General features: G+C 37.0%; 1 protein-coding gene across 2 annotated transcripts in view; it reads left to right on the forward strand.

The window, feature by feature from the left end:
- The window catches only part of LOC128894264 (uncharacterized), a 302,271-nt gene that overhangs the window by 1,278 nt on the left and 280,045 nt on the right, over window positions 1-20,948 (forward strand). For both annotated transcript variants that reach the window (XR_008461488.1, XM_054155918.1), the window contains exon 2: window positions 1,958-2,175. Coding sequence is in view for 1 of the 2 variants with exons in the window: in XM_054155918.1 (XP_054011893.1) it covers window positions 1,972-2,175 (204 nt within the window). In the remaining variant the exon portion in view is untranslated. The remainder of the gene's footprint in view (window positions 1-1,957; window positions 2,176-20,948) is intronic.

Here is a 20,948-nt window from a genome sequence, read left to right on the forward strand (position 1 = left end):
CGGTTTGATCATTTCAAAATATTGGTAATGAACACAACCTCAATGGATTGCATCAAAACAGGGTTCAGCGAACAAAGATATCTTAAGAATATGCATGTATTATTAAGCATATGCATATGCAAATACATATAAAATATGTCTTACACGAATAATCAATTATTTTGTACACTTTAATTGACTAGATCTAAAGTTTGAAGACTTTGACAGATATGTTTTAATATAAGCGAATTAAAATAAGAACATAGTAAAAATATAGAATTAAGGTTTTCCGAGAATTTCTTTACTCGACTTTCCACATGTTCTTGCTTGCCAATCACGACGCTTGCCGGTAATTATCAAGCGGCCTTCGCCACGATTATTTCTTTCTGTAACCTTGACGAGGGAAAAAGAAGATGCTACCTGTTGAACGACCTTTCTATTTTCAGCCAGCCTTTCATTTACATTAGTCGAATTCGCTACGCGGTGGCTTCAAAATAGTATCACGTAGAGACGTGGAAATTGGAGCAAGAATTTTGCCTGAGCTCGATGTTAACCTATTTCTTCTGGTGTGTCCTAAACATGGTGCCTTCTTTTTCGTTATAACATTGAATTGTTGACAATAATGCAGTATCATGCTGTCGAATAAGAGTATTGCTTATTTGTATACACAGAAAAATTCGGGTTTATTTTGTACTAAATATTACTAATTCAAATTGTTTAATGTACTGTACAAATGTTTCTTTCATTCGTCGCCACTGCTAATACTTTTATTTGAGGACATCACGTACTGAACTCTAGTGACTATTATTGTTTACGAATCCAGCGGCTATCATTGTTCATAGATTTAACTTTCTTATTTCTAAAAACCGTCCAGGAACTTATTCTTCTACTCGCAAAGCCTAATATCGATTATTAAATTGGCGGTGCAAACAATTTTTATGTCAAAAGAGCTATTTTTCTATTATTTATAACAGGGTCTCGAATATAGTTTAAGCGTCCTGGGTAAGTGGTGAAATTTTTAAACTCGTTAAAAGAATTTTTGAAAAATATCGCTTTACAGAGAATGACAAGACGACATTTTTTTATATTTATAATTTATTCATTCGATGTGTAGTTACAAAAATAAAAAGTACAAACTTAAAAGTACTTTTCTCTGAAATTCATTTGTGTACATTTGTTTGTTTCCACTTTGTGGGACATTTATGTAATTTTTACTACTTGCACTATTTTCGAGAAATAAATGATTCGTATAATATCTCTCCTACATGAGGATTTAATAAACTTAAAAACGTTTAATGTATTTCTCTCCTCGATACGCATCATTGCACATTATTGTCAAGGACAAGCAACAATTGTTTCACTAGAAATTGTTTCAAACGCGAACCTCCCTCGATACTTTTTAACGGTGGAAATGTAAAGCATCGTTTGCTGACAATTACTCATTTGCAATTAAATATTAATAAACAGGAACGGATTTTGTTTTTCTAGTGGTAGACATTGATGAATTCTACCACGTACTTATACGAAATTTAAAAGAATTTCGATGACATTTAAGCACGTTACAGCGATTTATATTTTTAAATGCAATTAAATATTGGAAAAAACGACTTTTAAGTTTTTAGTTAAACATTATTTTTGAAACCAAGTGTCTGATAAATAAACTGTAAATATAAAGGAAGTTTCGTCTTGTCATTCTACATATAAATATAAAGTATTAGTTTTTAAAAATTGTCGAATTTGAAAAGTTCAGCTATTTTACGCAAGGCTCCGGACTTTGATTCGTTACTGGGTTCCAATATGTACAATACATGTTAACTTTCTATAGACAAATATATGCGCCCTTCGGAGTCTGTGCCTAATTTTTTAGGACGGATGTATACGCCCTTTGCAATCAAAGGATTAAGAAGGAAAATCTAAAATTTTATTCTCAGAAGTGCAATCTAAAAACTCCTTGAAAATAATAAAATTCTACTTTCAGGTGAGATTAGAGGAATGTTGAAGCACGTGTCAGTCTCACCATGGAGAGGGCGAGCAGACAGCGTGAGTCTTGCCTCGAGCGGGGGTGCGAGTAGTTGCGGAAGCGGAAGTCCAACTCCTGGTCACACACCGCCGCCTTCGAGAGCGTCCTCTTGCGCCTCGCTCGCACCCCTAACCGCCCTTTCAAGCTTCTCTCCTGCCGACGCCAATCCGCAACAGGTAAGTCGAGAAAATCTTTCAATACTGATTCAATCACTTCATATTTAATTATGGAAATATTTTTATCTAACCCGTGGTGGTGCCTCCTGCCGTCACCACTAAAGAGACACTGTGCGTTTCTCACAAGTACTCGCCTAACTTTCCTATAACGTCTCGATCGACCTCGAAACATTCCGAACGAGCCTGCTAGGTAGTTTTACTGACGAGTCCAGCCCTAGGATGAAACCCTTCCTCCTTTTTCTCCCCTCTTTCCCTCTATTTCACAGAACAGCCACCACAAACCCAATAATTTGTTCCCCCGTGGCATTAAAATGCTTCTGTATAATTAGTAAATTTATAACTTTTAATAACTTCCTGGTACGATGCATAGAACATTAGATGTACACTACGCTGAAAAGTATCCGGAAACTTGCGAAAGACATTTGTATTAGCATTGCATAAAAGTTATTTAAGTACCTAAAGTAGTGACCAAAATCAATTTTCATTAGTTTCTTACGAAATATCTAACGTTTTAAATTAAAAGTTACGTATGTGGAACTTACCAATACTACACTAAGATTAAATACGGAATTCCTATCTCTCTCAAAAGAACATCAACAGTTTACAGACACTACTACATATCGAAGAACTTTCGGAACTCGTTCTGCATAGAGATGAAACAAAGTGGAACTTGAGATTCTTATAAGCAGACTTGGATTTTGTAGACCGTTAGATTTTGTATTTCTAGGCAGGAATTTTATTTCTGCATACTCAACATATAATTTCTACATAAAAATTAAATCCATTATGCTATGATTCTTCAAAAAAGATAACAATAATAATTACAATTGATATAAGCGTTCTAAATACCTTTCGTACAAAGTTAAACTATGTTGTATAGAACAAAAGAAAGTGTCCGGATACTTTTGAGCGGTAGTGTAGATGCTCGATCATTTTCAACAGGCGCAGTATCATTCGTAGATATCTCACAAACTACGGTGATAAAAAATAATTATCATTGAATATGGGGAAAGTAAAATGAGTTATCGGGATTTAAAATGTCCGTGGGTGTAACGCGTCCAAGCGATCATACGTGAGGGATTCAAGTACAATCCTTCCAATTATAGTTTAACCCTTTAAACTTTAATATCCTACGTTCCAACCGTTTAACTGTTAAACGGAGCTCGAAGAAAAACGAGGGACCGAGTCCCCTGGAAAAAGTCGGAGTCGCGTTGAAAGAAAGGTCGAAAGCAACGCGGGAGGGTACAAAAAGCAATGACGCGTTAGCTTAATGAAGCCAACGAGGAGAACAGAACATTATCCGTGACGGGCGTCGATGAAACTGCTTCGTGAAAACGAGAACAAAACGGTTCCCCGCGCTTATTAACAGCTGGACCACGTGTGTCCTTGCCTGGCCGGGCTAATGGGATCCATCGGCAAGACGTGTGTTTAATCCACGATTATTTCTGACGCACTCTCTCCCCCGATTACTACTGCTCCGAGAATAGCCGCATGCTTTCGGTTATGCAAACAAAACGTGCTTGGATAGAAAAAATCGCGGTATTGTTTCAAGGCGTACAATGCCAACGAAAAGCGCGTCATCGCGTCAATTACACTGGACGTCGCGTCGTTTCGAGATGTCCTCGGCGTTTATTTTTGTGGGAATAAAGTCAGGTTTCCAGGCCAGGGTGAGATTCTCACGATTCGTGTTCCCGAGTTAATCCCGCGTCGTGCGGTTTCGCATCCCTTTTTGCGCGAACAGAAACATGACTCTCCCGAGGCCCTTCATCCCGACAAGATGTTTAGGGAGGGCACTTTTTCTCGACATCTGCGTGGAAACAGGAGCGAACCCCCGTACGCTCTCGAGCCGTTCGAATGCGAATTTTTATACGTATGGAGCATTGCAGAATCTTGGTGACCCCCGGCCGTTATCAGCGTCGATGGAGTTAAACGATTCCAAGACCCAATTGGTAGATTACGCGTTAAGGCGCCTTGGCGCCACCACTCGCCGCGCACCGTATCGCCTAATAGAAATTAAGGTCGTTGCATTTAAAAAGCGCGTGGTTTGCATTATTGTCGGTATCCCAGTTTCTGGAGCTCCAGATATTAAACGGCTGCCTGTTGAATAATACACGGCGTCGATACTCGCAGTTTTCATTGTGTTTGGCGTTTGCTTGGCCCGTTTCACACGCGGGTGCGCAAAGGTCGTCGCAAATGGTTGACTTCTTCCGTTAGTTTCTTCTAGAGGCCATCTGCGACCGTACATAAGCATCCTGGCCACTGGCTGTGAATATTTTTACAGGTTAAACTCTCAGCCTTACGCCCTCGGTTTGTTCCATACGAAAATCTCTAATATCCAGGGACGAATCTAGGAAGAGACCAGCCAGACTCTAACTTCGGCCTCCCCTTGTAACAGTTGAAATATTTACTCGTCATTTCGTAACATTAAAATACGAACTTGTCGACCCGAGTCGATCTTCATTTACGTAAATGTATCTTTACTTTTTATATGTAATCTATACCCTCGCTCAGAAGTATGGGGACACTTCCTTAATAGAAATAAATATCTAATAAAAGTTGCGAATCTATTAATATAAATTGTATCATTTATGTTTTGATATCTTTATATTGCATTAACGAATATATTTTATTAATAGTTATTTTTTTTAATATCAGTAGAGATAACTAGATAATGTTAAAATTTCTTTTACCAAACTTGGATACTATTAATTGTTTCCTTAAAAATAATGTTTTCCTCTTTAATTTATGTCATGAATGTTTTTGATATATACAAAACTCTTTTTAAACTTTTCGATTTAAACGATTCCATAGTTCAACTATAAAATTAAATATGCCAGTCGAAACATTTAATATTATTAAATAATAAACATTTAATATTATTAAATGTTGTTAAATACACATCCAGTATAGAATTTAGCAACAAAAGTTGTATAGTAATAATTTACGGTGTATACTAATTATTCATCGAAGTTAGTAAGTGTCCACATATTTATGAACGAGGGTGTAAGTCTAACCAGACGTTCATTATAATGTAACAAGTCGCGCACTCATTGCTAGTGCTGTTAGAGAAAGATGTCAAAGGAAGAAGATGAATAGTTCAAGGAATATTATATTTACAGGATCAAATTTTGTTTATAAATGTAATGGTCTATGTATCATATATTTTGTTGTATAGATTGAATTCTTTCTATTGTTCTACGTACAAAAATGTTAAATAAAGGTGGTAACAAAATAATTACTCCATGAGATATTTTAAATTAATATCTTTATCGAAGAAGATACTCAAACGCTTCCTCACTACATTCTATACATTTCACTCAACGCCTTTTGACTGTTTTTATTACTGAATTAAAGTGATATGTATTTATTGTTGCACGCTGCAGTCTTATCTATACCGTTAGATGTTCAACAAAATTTGTAGGACTTGAATATATCTTATTTTGTATGTAAGTGCACAGAAAACATGAAAATAAGATTGCAATGTATAACAATAACTAATAAATTTTCTTAAAAAAGTGAAATCCTACAAATATAATATTCATCTTCTTTTCTTGACATTTTTCTCTAACCCCAGGTCCACACTGCGCGAACACGAAACAAGAACATACCCTAAAAACATTCGCAAGGGTGTTCTTACTGTCGCTAACATGCCGGCGAACATCTACGATCCAAAAGGAATAATATGCGTGACCGTAGTTAGTATTAATTCCTTAATATTCATCTAAGTTTTTATGCTTTTTTTGTTGTATCTTGATGAAAATATATGCAATATATTGACGAGATTTTTCTGATAAAAATGATATCAAACACGACGCAATTCAGACAATTTTGAGTTTCGCTTATGATAAGTAATAGATTTTGTTACAGCCTATATATATTACACATACTCTTCTTCGAGAAATGTTCGTTGAGCTTTTTTTTAAGACAGTATGCTTGCCTATTAATATTTTTTAAAATACCATTTTACGTCCCTTGTCAGCTTCACGTCTTAAAAAAGTTAGCTATGTGAACCTGATACCCGACTTTTCAAAAATTCATTCGTTTATGGAAAATAATAGCATTTCGTTTGTACTTGATTGAACCATTAATAGTTTCGTTTGTACCTTCATCAATTAATAAATAAAAAAAATCACCCAGCATCCGACATTGAGATTTTTGTAATCTGTTTTTTCACTTCATTTATACTTCACTAGTTTAAATTTTACAGAACAATTGTCGTACGCGTAAGAAAGGAGTAAATTAATTTTCAAAATTTTTTTAATCTGTTCTTCCTCTGTGCCTGTAACTTTCATTTTGAAAACAATGCGGTCTCATTCCCTTACATTTCCACTTCAAAATGAGTTCTTCAGAAATACGCAGAGTTGATGAGTGACGAACTCTCCTCTTACGCTTATAAACATTGCTTATAAATCATAAACTATTGAGGTACAAACGAAACGAAAAGCGATACAAACGGGCACAAACGATTCTAAAGAATAGGGAAAAAACAGATTTCAAAAATCTCAATGTCGGGTGCTAGTCATTTTTTTTATTTTTTTTTATTTATTAATTGATGAAGGTATAAACGATGGTACAATCAAATACAAACGAAATGCTATTATTTTCCATAAAAAAAATGAATTTTTGAAAAGTCGGGTATCAGGTTCACATAGCTACAAAAGTTACCTAGTTTTTTCATAGGCCCTAATTATCTCCTGGAAAGAATTTTACAATCTGTTTCTTATTTTCGAAGAGACTTTCTAATTGGTTACTGGCTCACAAAATCAAGTATTAATATTATAAAAATATTGCATATTGTAAACGAAACTTGAACTTGTCTGAATTGCATCGTGTTTGGTGCCATTTTTATCAGGAAAATCTCGCCAATATATTGCATATACTTTCATCAAGATACAACAAAAAATATACAAACTTGGATGAGTAATAAGAAAATAATGTTAACTTCGGTCACGCATATTATCCCTTTGGAGTATGTACCTACCTGCGGGTGGTCATAAAGACCAGCCCCACAGTTGGAAAGAATAGCAATGCCCAAGCTCCGAGGGTTTGGAAAGGGGACAAGAACGAAGAAAAAGGCGATGTTTTTCCCGAACGTGTTCGCCGGATCCACCACCTCGTGGATCGCTGAATTTGGTTCGCGAACAGTTTTCGCCTAACCCAGCGGTGCTACTTTTACGATTTTACGGCTATTAGGAGGGTCATTTGTTAGCGACCTCTGCTATTTCCCGTCCAAACTATGGCGAAAACCGGTGAATAACAGGGTTAGCTACCATGTTCACGAACGATGTACGGGAACCAGTGTTCGCGCAGTGTGGACCCGGGGTAACAGTACTATCAATAGAGTTTTGATTTGTTACGCTTATCTGGTCCACCCTGTATATAGGAACTGTACTAGCTGTGAAATTTTGTTTATTGCTGCTCTCCCAATAATTTATAAATGCACTTAAAAATTAAAATTGTCGACGACTGGGTCAGTACCTAAATTAGACGCACTTTAGCTTCAGGCTCCGATAAGTCTAGATCCAGCACTGATGAAACCGAGGGTCCGTTTTACACCTTACCAAACGAAAGATACTTCCTGGAAGGCGTGAAAAAATAAATGTTTCGTTTCTTAAAAACACTGTCCCCGATACACGGAGGTTCTTTTGGCGTACGGTGTCTTTCGACGGGGAGTCTAGAGTTTATCTTTGTCCGCGCGTCCCGCAGTTTTTGTCGGTGAAACCGAGAATTCTCTGTGAGAACCCCGCATGCCAGGGCGTCGCACATTGCGGGCGACTCACAATATGCGGACGAAAAAGTACACGGGTCGCTGTAACCATGGTGGATCCACTTAATCGGGTTTAGAGCCGGTTTACCAATCTCCATTTCTTAGCATGTTGCTTAGAAGCGGACCAAAAATCGATGCGAATTAACTGCTCGAGATCCTTTCAGAAAAAGGAACAAAAAAGATAGTGAAGGAGAACAGGAATAAAGAAAAGATCAACATGACGCTAACGAAATTACATAAAATTCTGAAATGAACCGATAATACAATCGTAGCTCAACCAATCAGAGAACTGCAAACGACACTAACGAGATTGAGTATTTACTGTAACATAATCCGTTATTCGTCAAAATTTCATGTTATTATTATTATTGCTGATAGATGTCAATAACGGAAATTTAGCTGTATCGCTTAAGCACATTTGTATAAACAAAACGTTATTGCACAATTATGTTTCCACGATTATATAAGCGTCATACATGACGGACATGTTAAATTCATGCTGCTACACGTGCCAAAGAGTCGAAGTTCAGCCGAAGTAGTTATGTATACAAATCGCGATTAATTAAACAACCAAATGAGAATGTCGAAATGGCAGAGGAATAAGTGTTTTGAATAGGAAACATTGAAAACTCATTCTAATTTCGACGGAGCATGGCCACAGAGCTTTTTATCGTCGTCTCGATAAGATACTGGCTGCGCAGAAGATCCACGATGTTTTGTTCCCTAAGTTCTCGAGAAGACTGAAACCGGTACAGAATAAAATGTATTCTGATCAAGTTCTTTCGCAGGTATTAACCGAATGTAGGAAGAGCCGTGTACATACATGAGTGCGCACTTGTGGCTTTCTGGTTACCGCACAACTTTACGTAAGTGATGTGAAAATCGAAAAATCATCTTGCGTACAATGATCTTAGATGATGTCGACGTCTTCTAGCCGAGTTGTTATTATGATCGCAAGTAATGCTAGAACTAAAAGAAACACACGTATCGTTTTGTATCAGATGTAATTTTATCTGTTGTTTATTTTTTCTATTATTATAGTCTTTGATAAAAGAGAATTAAACTTACCAATTTCGGAGTAGATCAGAGATATAAATTATTGACAAGGCATCATTTGCTGGGTTTCAAGGAATTATGAACTCACAATCATTTATCGGTTATATGATGGGAAAGTCATTTATACAGTCGATGAAGTATGTAGATAGTATGCATGAAAAAAATTTGGAATGATTGATTTCGAAATCACAAAATATAAAAATTCAATCAATATTTTATAGATAAAAGTATATATTTATATTTTGCACAGAAAAATGTCAATGCCAAAATTGTGCCAATACGTGATCGAGAACAGAACATCTTTTTGCGGATGATCCCAATCAAGAATCGAAATGTTAACCATGTTTGTATCATTATTTAATTACTTATTTGTTATTTTAGAAATAATAATTAATACGTAAGGAAAAAGTATGAAATACTTCTTGAAATAGATCAAATTCGTATAGAAATAGGACAACATAGCAGACCTAAATTTTCCTTTGCGAACACAGAACACATATCGTTCTTCTAGGAACATTTTCCACATACGTACCATGCCGTTACACGTTCACAGAGTTTTACAGACTTATCGCTCTTATCGTTGACTTCGCACTGCTTCCGTTTCGTTTGGATATTTTCTACACTCGGCTTTGAATTAGATTTCTTCGACACGTTTCTATTTTAGTAACTTCTGTGTATAAATAAAGAGAAGGACGGTAAAGTATCTTCAACGGGACATCTTTATCTTTGCCTCTTAGAATCAAAAACCTTCTTACTGATAAAATTTGTAAAAGTGTTATTCGTACACGTGTACAACCGGTTACAACCATTCATCAAAACTGAATCCTTAATGTGTTACCATGTTCAAAAATGAGGCGTTACACATGATCATATAAAATCTTTGTCTCGTGTTGCGCTATAGGTATTTTTACTGCGTATACTTTTTCACATTCTTCGCGTATAAATTCCTCTCGCTCGACTGATGGGACTCGAAACCGCTTCAGGATTCGCTTTAAAGGAATTCGATCAGGCACGAGTTGGACTGATTTCTACGGCGATCACTGTCCTACCTCCACGACACGTACGAAATCGCGTTCCACCTTTTCGTTCCGCTTCTGGAGTTCGCGGACCTGTCCCGTGTTCGAGGACCTCGCAACATCCGGCGCGGTAGCCCGTAGTTCCGCCTTTCTTGTGTGTGTCCAGCTTCTATCTAAACTGGTCTCGATAGAACACGCAGTCCCGCTAATAAGTATTCAAACGGCCTCGTAAGTTGGAAAAAGTACAAGTTTTCCAGCAATTATAAAATATACATCGATTGAACTGGCGGATAAAAAAAAAGTTAAAAAGTGATTACTACCATTTTAGGAAAGTTCCGCATGGTCTAACAAATCACGATTCAAAACGGTCATTGAATAAAGAGAAAAGAAAAAGGGTATGGTGTAACAATCGCCAGATCGCCTGAATATACAAAATGCTCGATGAATGGATAGATTAGCTTTTAGTTGAACACATTTCTCTAACTGCTCACAGTATCAAAGAAATATTTTAGGAAGCTGTACAAGAAACGTATCACAGAGATTACAAGCTATGATAGACAGTAATGGGAGACATATAACATATTAATAACAATTTCTGTGTAAATATAAACAATATAATTATAAGATAAACTTACTTCTGACCAGATAGTTCCTTCACTTGTTCCATTGTTTTAAACAAAACACATATTGATCTCATTGTTATGTATGATTTTCTTATTTGTATTGCTTCATATAAAGTATATTTACGAAAAAAATATCGCTGTTGTCTAATGTTGTTCCTTTTTGAATATTATCGCGATTTTTTTTGTACCGTTTACCTTTGAAATTTTATTTTGTGCACCACTGAATATTGTTTGAACACTTATAATCGGTTTCTGTAGTTCTACTCGTTATCGAAACCTCCACCTTTAGCTACTTATCGACCGTTGCTCTATAACGGGTGATCTGAAACTACTTATGTGGTTAACATTCATTGTTCCAGACTACATGGAAGAGCAGCCGCTGATTGTATATACCTTCCCATTGTGCAAATTACATATTCTTACATATATATCTTCACTGTAGCTATGTGCGCAATTAAGACGTTTAATAACAACAATCAAGCATATACCCGCCTTCTGAATTCCCCCTGTCTGTCCGAAACAATATCCCGTCAGTTTTTGCGTAACTGGATGAAGGAATCGGAGCAGGAAGAGAGAAGACATGGTGCTCGGTTCGTACACAGATTTCCCTGACTTGTTCACAAAGATGTTCGTTCTCACTATGCGGCGGGTTGTAATTACAGGTTAGAGTGCAAGGAAGTACATAAAAAGCAGGTGTAATTGTAAGCTTCACCTGACAGATTCTGTTTTATGATTAGTCGTGCGGATATCTTCAAAACATTTGGATTCTTTTATGTACGGAAACCAGATTGCGAAACATTCTCTGTCAAATTTCCCCCTAATTGCACCCTCAGGAATCATAGTTCTCATTATAAAATATCTAAACGATCTATTCAAATAGACAGTTAGTTTATCATTGCATAAATAAAACGGTCTATAAAGGAGGGGATGATCAGGATCAGTTTACGACAATTTTTAGGGGTTCGTCAAAGCACCAAAAATTACCCCAAAGCTACTCAGACAGTATTTCCGTGTAAACAGTAAGCACATTAACGGTATTCAATATTTGCACACCCACCAAAAAGTATCCCAAATCTACTCAGACAGTATGTACATTAACGGTATTCAATATTCCCGCCCTTACCAAAAACTACCCTAAACCTACTCAGACAGTATTTCCGTGTAGACAGTATGTACATTAACGGTATTCAATATTGCCGCCCCCACCAAAAACTACCCCAAACCTACTCAGAGAGTAGATTTTGGGCCTGGTGCTATGATGTTCCTCCACATAAAAAAAAGTTGGAAACGACGTACCCACCGAGATCAGTGCAGAGAAACCACTTTTGGAACCATTTCAGTTTTTGATCTCTGTGAGGAAAGGGAGTTAAAGATCAAGATAACCACCATTGTAGTGACCAGATCAAGGGATATCTATGATAAAAATATCAACTCGATCGGAAGACACCCCATTTTCTTAAACCCAACCGATGATCATACATTGTATTATATGACGATGAAGTCAATATAATACTACTGTTATAATAATGTCAGTATATATTGCATATCAGTCTGTCTTGTTTAGAAATAATGGAGATGCAAGAAAACTGATTAGAAATTAAAATAAAATTGTTCAATCGCTAAGTTTTACAGTTGCCTCGAATAATTTCACTGAACATGTTTATAAGGGGTGTACCAAACTTCGGGAGTAATCTTCGAACACATACAACTGATAACGTGAAATATATAAATTGCCTACAACTGGTTGCTGGACCTTAATAGAATACAAATCTTCTGATTTCAAGAATGAAATCGTTAAATAAAATAGAATGATAAAGGGTAAATATCGATACTTGTTAAAACGCCAAATGACAAGCGTCTTCTCTGTTCTTCTTCATCGACGAACCAGGAAGCGAGGGGGCGTAATAAATTGTGCGTCGCATTAATTATTACGTGCCGGCGCACCCGCATGACAGCGACATGGCGGAGATCTGGGTGGAAAGAGAAACCAGACGTTGGACCTATCGCGTCGTGTTCGTCAAGGCTTTTCACCGTAGACCCGCTATGAACAACCGCGCATCACAATGCCCCGTAATCAGGATACAAGTCATCCAGGGGTCCTTGCCCAGAACCAAGGATGCTTCCCCTATGAAATTCACCGCATAATCTTCAACAGTTATTCCTCCTGCGAAACCGTGTTTTTTATGTATCCGCTCGAACAGACCTGAAGCGAATCCGGATTCGAATTCACGCAGTTAACACTCCGTTGCATGAATTTCGATTTATCCATGAAGGGTAAAAATCATTTCTCGTGTACTCATGCGTTTATGAAGTAATTAATCCAAATATTATTGTGACTCTTTTAAACGAATAGTTGAAACAGCTTTCTGTAACGTCAAATAGGTATCCGTGGCAAACTGGATGCAAACTGGATTTCCCCGCCATATAGTGTTTTAGTAAATTCATCCCATATAAAGGAAATGTATTTTCAAAATAACTAATATACTCTTCCTCAACAACTGTAAATATGTAGTAGGTTAATCATTCGGAACAATCTAAATAATTTTATTAAATTGATATAAGAACGCTCCTACCGCCATTTTTATCTTCTTCGAGTTTTAGTATATAAAATCAGTCTCTTGAAATTTAAGTACAATGATTGTTACCTTCTTGATCGTTATAGATTTTTTGGCTACTATTACTTGGAAGTGATCGAAATTAATTACCAACGCCTAATGTAGTTCTTTTCAATTAATGAAATTATTAAAGCAACTACACGTTCAGAAATTGTTTTTATTGAGAGGATTTATTTATTTTCATCGTTATCCGCATCTTGTTTTTTTCTTTTTCATCTAATAACGTTGTTTGGAAACTTGCTCTGAAAAGCAATTACACGTTTAGAAATCATTGTTATTGAGAGGATTTAAGTAATAAGAAGTTGAGAACTCAGGGTTAGTTCATTCAACGCTCCGTTACAATATCCGCGAATGTCTCATGCCGTGCTGACATCGTTATGGAATGCTATATTATGCAACGACATTAAGTGGGGTTTTCCTACAGAAGGAATGTCATTATGTCATAGTAACAACGAGAAAATGGTAATCGGTGCGTTGGCTGATTAACGTAGAAAGCAATCGAGAACGAAGACTGCTCGGTGTTGGTCAACCTTTCGGTGCAATCCTGAAAGCACCTCCGACGACTATTTAAGGAACACGGAACGACAGTTGCCCCTGTTCCGTCGCTGATAATTACAGGCTATTATCAGCTTCTGTGCTGGCAAGCAGCGACTCGCGAGATGAACTCTTCTGTTCATCATCGAAGACATGTGATTTTTGAACGAGTGGTGGACCTTAAATAAACACGACTGAATCTTACAAAAACATCGTTGGCGTCTGTGACGAAAAAAGTATTGAGGATTCAACGAAGGGTTCCTCTAATATTTTATGCATGGATTAGAATAGTATCTCTCAAGTTACATCTTCTCGCGGACTTCTACTATACAGGAACATTTTAATGTATAGTAGAACGTTTAAATTCTATATTTAGACTTTAATCAAATTAAGGACAAGCTTATTCGATGAAGCATGCGATACAAAACGGCGTTCAAGGTTTGAAGTTTCAGCTACGGTACGTAGGGAAGTAGGGAACCTCCAGGAATCCGTGGACCATAGTTTGAGAATCCCTGGATTAGAAGATCTCGTTTCACTCTATCTTTTGCGGCTTTTTATGCGGTAGACGTCGACTCAACCGTCTGCTTATTTTCATAGCAAACCAGCTTTTCAAACAAACTAGCCAACACTTTCGGCACACTGTTCGATCGGTAGCTGTTGGGCAAACAAATCCACAGATAAGTATGATCGCACGCGGAGACGGAAGAAGTTTCAGTGATTAGCCCCCGGAATTGTTGGGTAATCGCTGTTCGCTTCTTCTGCCGTCGTGCTTTTCTCGAGATAATGTCGAATTCATTCAGCACGCAGTATAGCTGACCGAGGTCGACTTCCGCCATCACCAATTAGTACCGAGAATCCGTGATTCGGCTTCCGTCGCGATAAAAAGCCTATCGATCATCGAATATAAATAAAGCCGTCTTCTTGCTAGTTTATCTCTGCTCTCAGCGTCTCGGGCGTACCCTTTTCCGCAGTTATCGGTGCCGTTCACCCGTTTTTCCTGGAATCGGACGCGTATCGGTGTAAAGAAAAAAATCGAACGATCGGCGCCAACCAGAAGAATCGTGCTACTGGGCTCACGCGACGAAATACGGCGATATGCCCCATATTCAGAAAGAAAAGTACACGTATCGTATTTGAAGTCTAGCCCGACTTTATAAGGGTTGGATATCAGGGTAAATATTTAAATGTAGAAAAGCAGGGTTAATATTTGTGAAGACAATATGGTGACATCCTGAAATACTACACTGTATGACATCACAATATTGAAACAAGGAATAGGTACCACTAATTATAACCCTCATAGACTACCTTCCCTAAATTGAACCCAAGAAGAGAAAATCTGAAATTCAAATCGCGCGATCGTTGGTCTATTAACGCAAACCGACCCCGTCGTTACGGTGTTCCGGAAGAATTACACTCCACGTCCGATTCCGCCTCGTCGAATCCTTCGTTTCAGTTTCTTTCAATGCCACCGAGCACGAATTTGAAATTGAAACGTGGCCCTTATTACGCACTCGGAGGACAACGCAGTCACATCCGCGATTTAGCATTAGAACCGGTCGTGAGCCGGAATTCGTTGCTTAACGTGCACGACGATCGTCGATTGCGCAACGAGTGACGCGCGTTCACCTTTCAAGTACGTACTTGACGGTTGTTGCAAGGGACTCCCGCTCGTGCCAGCTTCCTCGTGCGATGATGATTTTTATTATTGCCAGAGAAGGAGTTATTGGTTACATTTTTCAGCGTACACATGACAATACGTTAGGTATGATAAGGTACGATATGTTATCGGCAGAGAGAAATTATTCAAGTTTCCTCCCGATTTCGTATAATTTTTAGGGAGCTCTTCTTGAATTTAAAGTTTACAAATAAAATATTATACTTAGCATACATTTTTAATTTCATTAACGAAGTACGAAGGTCACGATATAGTGCTGATACAGGTGATAGGTTTAAGGTTTTTCCTCTATCTGTGAACAATTTTTTCATAATTAGCCCTAAAGAACCCTCTACAGAGATCGCGGCATGCAATATTACATTTTGCTTTTTGAGTTTATTTATTTTTCCGTATACGTTACCTTGTGTTTAACTGTAGTTACAATTAACATTATAATTTTCAACAAAAACTTGTTTATCATATCTTGTATATATTTATTTTAAATTAGTATGTGGTAACATGCTCGATAATATAAACTTTAAATTAATGTGGCAAGGAAAAGTAATAACTGCGTGTGATTGGAAGAACAATACTGGGCCAAAGTTTGGTTTGACTACGCTTCAGCTTACGATGAAGGACGTTTTCAGAATAGTAAGACAATCTCCACTAGTAAAGTGTCTCCTGGAGAGTCCAAAAAATAATACTTTCCTTAACAAAAGATACTCACATGTCTATAAATTACTTAATATTCAAAGTGAACAGTAAGTGACTCAGTCACTGTGACTGAATTTGCGAAGGTAAATGCCTCCATAAAAAGACATTCGGAAATTCCATCAAACCTCATCGAACATTGCAGGGATTCTCTGTATCAGGTTCCCCCATTGGGCACATTATGCAATAGAGGGTTAATGTACTTGATATAGGGGAGACCAAGTAGTCGACACATATTTCAAGTGAGGAAGTACAACTGAGAAATAGAGAACTTTTTGAGTTCCGAGTTTTTGAACAGATTTGTTTATACTTAAAAAATGTAAGACAGTAAATATATGTTTAAATTCTGAAACAAGTCTAAACAAATGCTTATATAATAATATATATGCTTATAAATGTAAAATACATACTACTATCTAAATAATAAGGTTGCTCGTAATATTATTAAACACTTGCGTTTATTAAAATCAACGCTTTTAGCATTCACCTGTTCTCACAACAAATACCATTTGTTCAATTTAATCTACATACTAGATTACCTCGCATAAACAAATGTGTAATGATTGAGGTCGATCGTTAACCTGGAACAAGAAAGTTTTATGAGCATAAAAGGGCCTCGTAAATTGTAGCCCGACTGGGCCCATTCACGGTGATCGCCGCATAAATTCTTTCAGCGTGAATGTCGTTGAGGATTGGTTACAAGCTACCGGTGAAAGCAATCGTGTTGGCTTCTCGCACGCGGCTGAACGGAGTACGCGAAACTACTCTTGAACAGTCATTCCGCTGTACCGAGAATCGTCGTTACAGCCTGTTTGTGACGCATGGGAGGCAATTAGAGTATCATTCTACATATTTGATAGATTGTATAAGTCTTATTCATTGCATTATTCAGCCCTAGACGGTGTGCACATGGATCAGTCGAGTAAACTGCTCCATACGCTGAGGTAATTTGTGTTCGAAGGCAGGGTTGCGTTATGGTACTTCTGGGCCTAGCTGGATCACTTTTGATTCGTGAGCTCTGAATGGCTGAAATTGGGATAAGATAGATTCTTATTTTATTGTAGATGATCTTTGTGGAATTTGAAGTGTAAACCAAACCTTAACACTTCGACGAGTACGGATTCTAGTCCACAGAATACAAATCCAGAACCGCAATCGTTCGTTACGCTTTCAGTTATCTTTATTATTGTGTCTAAGATATTATATCTTGATTTCTTTTCATCTGTCCACTACGGAAAGACTACGGAACATTAATTAGAAGTGTCTGGTAATCTATGCATGCCGTTCTATTTTTTCATTATGCGTATACCCGTGCTTTAAAGAATACCACACAAATGAATTTTGATACTTTGGAAGTACGTACTCATCAGTACATTGTATTTTGCTGCTTTAAATACTTTATCAAATAATAGCATAATAATTTTCAGATTCCACATCCACCTAAAAATTAATATGATATACAATACATATAATATAATTATTAAATAGATAACATATATACAATTTCTTACTACTATATGCATTAAAGTATTTAGTCAAATATACCATAAGAAATAAAATATTACTTACTCGTCAAACGATTAAGGATCGAGGAATTCTATACTTTGTTTGTCGAAACTAATAAACATTCATTTTATTATTCATATCATGGAAAATAGATCCAATATGTTAATTAAAATAATAATATTACTATTTTGTTTTGCGTAAATGCATATATTTTACGTACATTCCGTACATATTTTACATAAAGCCACAAACTTAGGTGTAACTCTTTCATAACTTCGCTTGCTCCTAAAGAGAAAACGAAACTTATTAGTTACGTGCATAGAGTTGCAACACGTTTTACCATTGTGAATATTATTTCAGCCACTGTATCCTAGAACATGCATGTGATTACACATAGTTCACACCGCAAGCACGTGTTAATAAGCTGGCAATGCGGTATTGGCTATTTGTCGAGGCGCCAAAAGGTCTTGTGTCAACAGTAGTTCGCGGTATCGGAGACAATCGTGTCAACGCGTAGGCTGTGATATTGCATTCTGGGAATTCGCATGCACGGTGTCCTTGATGCTTTGAGCCTTTGCGATCGAAAGTATCGGTCCTCGGCGAATCTTTGAACCGGATAAGTAATTTGCCCACCGGTTTCGTGGAATTGTTTTCACTAAGATTATGTAAACGTTCGATTCTTGCTCCATTAGGAATTTCCCAGTCACTTGAGCGCGAGTCGAGATTGGTATTCGTAAAGGAAAAGCACTTGACAACCTGAGAATCATCGCAACAACAACAAAATTTAACTATACCAGGATATCAAACCCTGACAAAAGTTGTGTCAAATCATATGGCGCTTAATCTTTCGTTTCTTCTTTACTTGCATCACTGTGGTTCGAAATTGCCAATTCATATCATATATATAGTAATAGAGTCCTCTAAAAATTATGTCTAACACTATAGCAATAGGGACCTTTAATTTACCATTCTGTAAGAGCGAGCACGTTTCAGTATCGAATTTCACTGCGATTGACTTCAGCCGCGGTATTGAGGCTGATTTCGGGTCTCCCGGTTCGAAAACCCTTTCTTCGGGCTGTCATCGATCGACACCTGGTCGAACAGGACCGCAACAATTGCGGTCCGAGTCCCCGGTACAGATGGCCGCGCTTTCGTGCTTACACAAACGTCGAACAATCGCCATTGCGATATTTAACATTCTTCTCGTATGGCTTTGCTATCCGCGGTTCGCCTTTATGAGGTTCGAGTAATAACACGTTTGGTCGGGGGCACAATTCCAAAAGTGAAGGAAGAAGGTGGAGCCACGGGGAACCACTTGCGGTCGAGTGCACGCGCGCGCACGGATGCGGTGCCGCGGAAGGTGCATTTGCGCGTCACTTCGACGCTTTCTCGCGATGCACAATGGGTATTTGCATTGGAAAGCTGGTCAAAATTATTTTCGGGTTTTAATTATGTATTTTGTGTGATAATCTATTAATTTGCTCAATGCATATTTAAATATGTTCACTTTTAGAAGAATAATAATAATATATGTATACGCCTTATTACATTGTTTCCAAATTATATACCTATGAATATGTATATAGGACGATATAGGAAGAAAAGAATTATTACTAAATTATTAATTATTAGTATTTTGCTGTTTCTGAATATTAGCAATGTAAAAACAATAAAAAAGGAAAATTCATATATAAAAGTTCAGAAGCAACAGTATTTGCAAAACTATAAAACATTAATATATATACACATATCTGAACAATTTCATATCTATTCATATCTAAAGAAAAATAAAAAATTTCGAAAGATTGCTCTTTAAAACTAAGATACTTAAATTTTAGTTACCTTTTGTTGGTCCAGTGATTGGAAGGAGAACAAATAAAAATTTGATCTTGTACATTTTTTTTTATTGATTTTGGGAAATTATTTTACCGACCGATCAAAGAGCACAGTGGATTATTTCTTCGTCGAACGTAGGAGATACGAAACGATCCGATCAGCGACGTTGAAATTGATGAAAGCGTTCGTTCATAACAGTTCATGGGCCTATCGATACACAATTTGGGGTTCACAATGCACAATGGGCTGCTTTGAGTGGGACCAGCATTTATTGACATTTTCGAAAATCTGATGGAAATTTGTTACTTCATTGTTAAATGCGTTCTTTATGAGATCTGCCTAGTTGAAGGTAAAAAAAGAAAATTGCTTTCTTTTCATACATATTCCCTTAAAGACCCAAGTCATAGATACATCGTTCTGTAATGTTACGATGAAATTCGAAGCATTGGGAAAGTTATAGGATTTTGAAACAAACAATATACATAAAGAGTGGCCCACTAGATATTACCACCTCGGTTTACGTCAAGATTATCATGCACAGTGAACAATGATTCAGATACAGGTGAATGATTTCGAGTGTGGCGCAGTCTGATATTATTAGTTATTTTATAGGCAATTAACATTTTTTACTACATCAAACGAAGTAGTTTGATATTTTCTACAAAAATTTTATGAAACCGTTTATGCCTAAAAATCATTAATTCATAAGATATTTTAATTTCAGTGTTATATATAATACATACCTAATACTATACGCAGAAACTATAAAACCATTTGTCTAAAAAAGTGACTTTTCAGGCTGATTGCTTTTTCAATATACATTAACATTTTAGATCTGTGGTACAATCTTGAAAGTAGACTTTTCAATACAATATTAGACACTTAATTTTTCTTATATTTTGCAAACGTTTATCGAAGATAACTTAAACACCTGTAGGCTATATTTGTTACAGTAACCACTTCTCGTATTATTAATTTCTGACATGTGGATACACACGATGCCTAGACAGGTTATGAATGACTCGGAGTACGCATTATGCTGATCTCTGCTCCCGTGACTAATGCGAACGTAAAGGCGTTGCTATATCATAAACTACGACTGAAAAACAGTCTGACTAATGCTGTACTTACCTAAACCTACTTCGTAAATAGAAAAATTGGAATCTAGCGGAATCAACCTTGCTCGTAATGATAGAGCGATTATGCTTAATATCACGGCGGATAATCGTTTCCGCGTATGAATACAGAGCAACAGAATTGTTGCTTCGCGCTCAAGAAAAGGTGAGTGAAACCTGTTCGCGGGTTATTACGCTTTCGGAGTCGCTCGTGAGATAAAAACTTCGAACCGTGTCTCGGGGAGTCTCGTGTTACTCGCCTAACCACAGGAATTAATCGTCTCGTCTTCCCTGGCGACGTGCAATTCTTCTTTTCGTCGCTGCTACCCGGTATACA

The sequence above is a fragment of the Hylaeus anthracinus genome, unplaced genomic scaffold (assembly GCF_026225885.1).
Source record: "Hylaeus anthracinus isolate JK02 unplaced genomic scaffold, UHH_iyHylAnth1.0_haploid 3, whole genome shotgun sequence".
Lineage (NCBI taxonomy): Eukaryota > Metazoa > Arthropoda > Insecta > Hymenoptera > Colletidae > Hylaeus > Hylaeus anthracinus.